The sequence below is a fragment of the Oncorhynchus kisutch genome, unplaced genomic scaffold (assembly GCF_002021735.2).
Source record: "Oncorhynchus kisutch isolate 150728-3 unplaced genomic scaffold, Okis_V2 scaffold1155, whole genome shotgun sequence".
Lineage (NCBI taxonomy): Eukaryota > Metazoa > Chordata > Actinopteri > Salmoniformes > Salmonidae > Oncorhynchus > Oncorhynchus kisutch.
Window position 1 is genome coordinate 1 of NW_022263100.1, and position 4,708 is coordinate 4,708.

Consider the following 4,708-nt stretch of genomic DNA (forward strand, 5'->3'; position numbering starts at 1 on the left):
TACAAACTAACCTGCTTACTTATTTCAAAGCGAGGGCACATATTTCAGCCTTGTGGGAAAAACGGACAAAGAGAGTGACAAAAGCTTACAGCACCTGGTATTCCCAGGCGGTCTCCCATCCAAGTACTAACCAGGCCGACCCTGCTTAGCTTCCGAGATCAGACGAGATCAGGCGTACTCAGACCGGTGTGTCGTCGTAAGCGAGAAATTATCCCTTGGTGCACTCTATAAAGTCAAAGTGAGTCTGATTAACAGCTGTTGCATTTTCACCATTTAGAAAGCATCTTTGTGTCACTCAAAAAGTGGAAGAAATTGCATATACTGTAGCCATAATTTGTAGCACAGATTGTTGGATGAAATACAAACTAACCTTGCTTACTTATTCAAAGCAAGGGCACATATGGGAAAAAACGGACAAAGAGTTGAAATTCCACAAGGCAGTGACAAAAAGCTTACAGCACCTGGTATTCCCAGGCGGTCTCCTATCCAAGTACTAACCAGGCCCGACCCTGCTTAGCTTCCGAGATCAGATGAGATCTGGTGTACTCAGGCCGGTGTGGTCGTAAGCGAGAAGCTCTCTATTGGTGCACTATATAAAGTCAAAGTGAGGCTGATTAACAGCTGTTGCATTTTCACCATTTAGAAAAGCATCTTTGTGTCATTCAAAAAGTGGAAGAAATTGCAGCACAGATTGTTGGATGAACCTTGTGGTGGGCCGGGTGCCTGCAGGCTGACTCGGTCGTCAGTTGAATGGTGATAAAGCGGGCGGGTGTCAAAGTAAAATCATATAATTTCAAATTCCTTATATAAAAAAACAGACGGCACCATTTTCGTGTTTTTGTTGTTGTTGTTGATATGATTACAGATAGCCAGTGCCACAGCAACTCTCAGACATATTTGCAAAGGAAGAATCTGTGTTTAGTGAGTCTGCCAGATTAAAGGCAGTAGGGTGACCAAGGACGTTCTCTTGATAAGTGCGTGAATTGGACATTTTTCTGTCCTGCTAAACATTCAACATGAGTACTTTTGGGTGTCAGGGGAAATGTGTGGAGTAAAAAGTACAATATAATCTTTGGAATGTAGTTCAGTGAAAGTTGTCAAACATATAAATAGTAAAGTAAAGATACCCCCAAAAAACTACTTTAGTAGTACTTTCAAATATTTTTACTTTAGTACTTTACACCACTGGCTAATGGCCGACATCGGCAACTCTCGTTGGGTTAATGAGGCAACTAGTCACACCTGTGAAAGGTCCTTTAAAAGGAGAGGTGGAAGAAGTAACCATAACTCACAGACAACAGAGACACCCAGTGAATCCCTTGGAAGAGTGCATGAAGGTGAGATTGTGTCATTATCTAATAGACTATCTGCATCTCAAATGGCAACTTAATTTTATGTGACCCTGGTCAAATTGTAGTGCACTATATAGGGTGCCATTTTGTGGAGTGACCCCTGAATTTAAGAGCATAGACTAATAGTTACCTTTGCAGTAAAGAGGTAATCTATGACTCGCTCTAGGATGCTTCCCCTTCCCTATCTAGTGCACTGTGGGCCTTTGTCAAAGCTGGTTCACTACAACAGGAATGAGGAGCCATTTGGGAAGGATAGATTTTCCTGTGTGCCAGGCTCTTCAACCACATACAATAGATTAGATGATACCTGAATTTTGTCGGAAGAATCGTAGCGCCGTGTTGCCAATACTCGGTTCTTGAGGTCCTCAGGACTGGGTTAGCAATTGTTGCTTAAGTTTTGTACTTAACACAGGGTTTCCTTAACCTCTCCTCTAGTACCCACAGCCATTCCAAATGTTTTAAAATGCTCAGCTAATCTCACTCTCGTTCTCTCTCAGGAGACTATCACCATGGCGACATTAACCATCATTCTGCTTTTCAGCATGGCTTTTGCTCTGGGAGGTAAGAGTGATTTACCTCACACTACTCACCAACATTTTAATAAACATTAGTGGGTGTTGATCTGTCCTCCACAAACACACGTACGTATTAATGTTTTGTTTCATAACCAGTTGTCCCATGGACACCCTCGGAGGCCAGCCATTAGTGACATTTGAGAGAAGATCGTCTTGCTCAAGGGCACAGACAGATATTTCAACTTGTCATCTCAGGGATAAAAACTAGCAACCATTCCGTTACTGGCCCAACTCTAACTGCTAGGCTACCTGCCACTCCTCGAGTTCCAGAGATGTATATTTGTGTCTAGATGCTGGCCTGAATGGTTTGATCATTCAACTGGATGTATGATTGGATTGTTTACCAACTATCAGGAAAGAACACTGATACCCCCACTTTCAGTCTTAGTTTCATCAACTGTTATAAAAGACAGAATCTGAATTGACTGCACAGGGCTTTTAAACAAGTAGGAGAATTTCAATATTTAGCTAGCAAGTACCTAGGTTACATCTGAAATGGAACCCTATTCCGTATAAACTACTTCTGACCAGGTGGAGTAGGTTCCAATATGGGACGCAACCCAAGATTCTGGGCTCTTGGATGTCCAGTCATGTATATTCTGTCCATATATTGTCCTGAGATGTTATGTCCACATTACAATCCATGTTACCTGTGTCCAGATGCTACGATACAACCCAAGACCCCCTGTGAGCGTGCTAGAGATGCTGCGATAAATGGCCCAATTGGAGCTTACATCCCAACGTGTGACGCCGCTGGACAATACACCCCTAAGCAATGTTCGGGCTCTACAGGTTAACACTGTGGCACATACACACAACAAAATGCTCCAATTCAGTTGAGTGTGACAATTCGATGTGATGGGGTAATATGTGTATTGTTTATGCAACATGTCTATTTCTGGTAGGTTACTGTTGGTGTGTGACCAGTACTGGACAGAAGATTCTGGGCACTGAGACTCCTCCAGGCACTGCTCCAATCAAATGTCCATGCAGGTACACACTCATTCACTACATGTTTGATCTTTACAGTTGGTTCTGAATGTTAATATTTGTGTTTGTCTCATTGTAGTGGTCCTCGCAGATGAAAGATGTTGGAATGAAGACGTTGAGAAGACTTTGCAAATACTTTGACAGTTGTCTTTACTGTACTGAGGGAGATGCCTCTCGCCATACACATAATGAAGAATGTATTTACTTTGTTGGTTTTACATGTTGAACAATGTATCTGAACTGTCCATTTCTGTGAACTGGAGGAAGGGATTTTACTGTATTACCTCCAGACGGGTGTTCATAAAGGCAGTCAAATGGTAATTAGGCTCTCCAAGCTATGATGCTGCTGATGGTCATTAGTAGCCTACTACACTTGCTAACTGCCTGGTACTCAGCTCTTTATTGCCCTGTAATCACTATCAATGTAATTGCAAATAAACTATTGATCACAAATGTGCTTAGCCGAGGATATTGCGGGTGTAGTGAAATGCTTGTGCTTCTAGCTCCGACAGCGCAGTAATATTGAACAAATCCACAACGTGTGTACACACACTCAGTACGCATGAATTAACTATATACATATTGAAGACCGCCGTCAGAACAGACTAGGATACAGAATATACACTCGTGGCCAAAATATTTGATGGACCCAAATATTAATTTAGATCAAGTTTGCTGCAGTGTCTTCAGATAATTTTGTCAGATGTCACTACGGAATTCTGAAGTATAATTACAAGCATTTCATAAGTGTCAAAGGCTTTCATTGACACTTACATCAAGTTGATGTAAAGGGTCTATTTGCAGTGTTGACCTGTTTTCAAGACCTCTGAAATCTGCCCTGACATGCTGTCCATTAACTTCTGGGCCACATCCTGACTGATGGCAGGCCATTCTTGCCTTACCAATGCTTGGAGTTTGTCAGAATTTGTGGGGTTTTTGTTTGTCCACCTGCCTCTTGAGGATTGACCACAAGTTCTCAATGGGATTAAGGTCTGGGGAGTGTCCTGGCCATGGACCCAAAATATCAGTGTTTTGTTCCCCGAGCCACTTAGTTATCACTTATGCCTTATGGCAAGGTGCTCCATCATGCTGGTAAAAGCATTTGTCACAACTGTTCCTGGATGGTTGGGAGAAGTTGGTCTCTGAGGATGTGTTTGTACCATTCTTTATTCATGGCTGTGTTAAGCAAAATTGCGAGTGAGCCCACTACCATGGCTGAGAAGCAACCCCACACATGAATTGTCTCAGAATGCTTTACTGTTGGCATGACACAGGACGGATGGTAGTGCTCACCTTGTCTTCTCCGCACAAGCTCTATTCCGGATGCCCCAAACAATCGGAAAGGGGATTCATCAGAGATAATGACTTTTCAGCAGTCTAATCCCTGTACCTTTTGCAGAATATCAGTCTATCCCTGATTGTCCTGAAGAAAAGTGGCTTCTTTGCTGCCCTTCTGACACCAGGCCATCAAAGTCTTTGCTGCACTGTGTGTGCAGATGCACTCCCACCTGCCTGCTGCCATTCCTGAGCAAGCTTTGTACTGGTGGTGCCCCGATCTCGCAGCTGAATCAACTTTAGGAGACGGTCCTGGTGCTTGCTGGACTTTGCAATTCAACTGATCACTCTTCATAACATTCTGGGAGTATATGCAAATTGCCATCATACAAACTGAGGCATGAGACTTGGTGAAAATTAATATTTGTGTAATTCTCAACTTTTAGCGAAAACTGTACATATGAGATGAGTAAATGAAAAAAAAGTGACTGGTTTTCAATTCTGGTGGCCAATGAT

General features: G+C 42.7%; 1 protein-coding gene, 1 non-coding gene and 1 pseudogene across 2 annotated transcripts; 1 reads left to right on the forward strand and 2 right to left on the reverse strand.

The window, feature by feature from the left end:
• Positions 1-82: 82 nt before the first annotated feature.
• On the reverse strand, positions 83-202 carry LOC116365012 (uncharacterized; annotated as a pseudogene).
• Positions 203-449: 247 nt separating this feature from the next.
• On the reverse strand, positions 450-568 carry LOC116365011 (5S ribosomal RNA). The gene has a single exon (XR_004208062.1). It is a non-coding gene; the product is annotated as a 5S ribosomal RNA (ribosomal RNA).
• Positions 569-1,786: 1,218 nt separating this feature from the next.
• Positions 1,787-3,388, forward strand: LOC116365008 (equistatin-like). The gene is made up of 4 exons (XM_031817796.1): positions 1,787-1,913; positions 2,588-2,719; positions 2,833-2,920; positions 2,997-3,388. Exons 1-4 carry the CDS (start codon positions 1,862-1,864, stop codon positions 3,010-3,012), a joined length of 288 nt encoding a protein of 95 aa, XP_031673656.1. The 5' UTR covers positions 1,787-1,861; the 3' UTR covers positions 3,013-3,388.
• Positions 3,389-4,708: the final 1,320 nt, after the last annotated feature.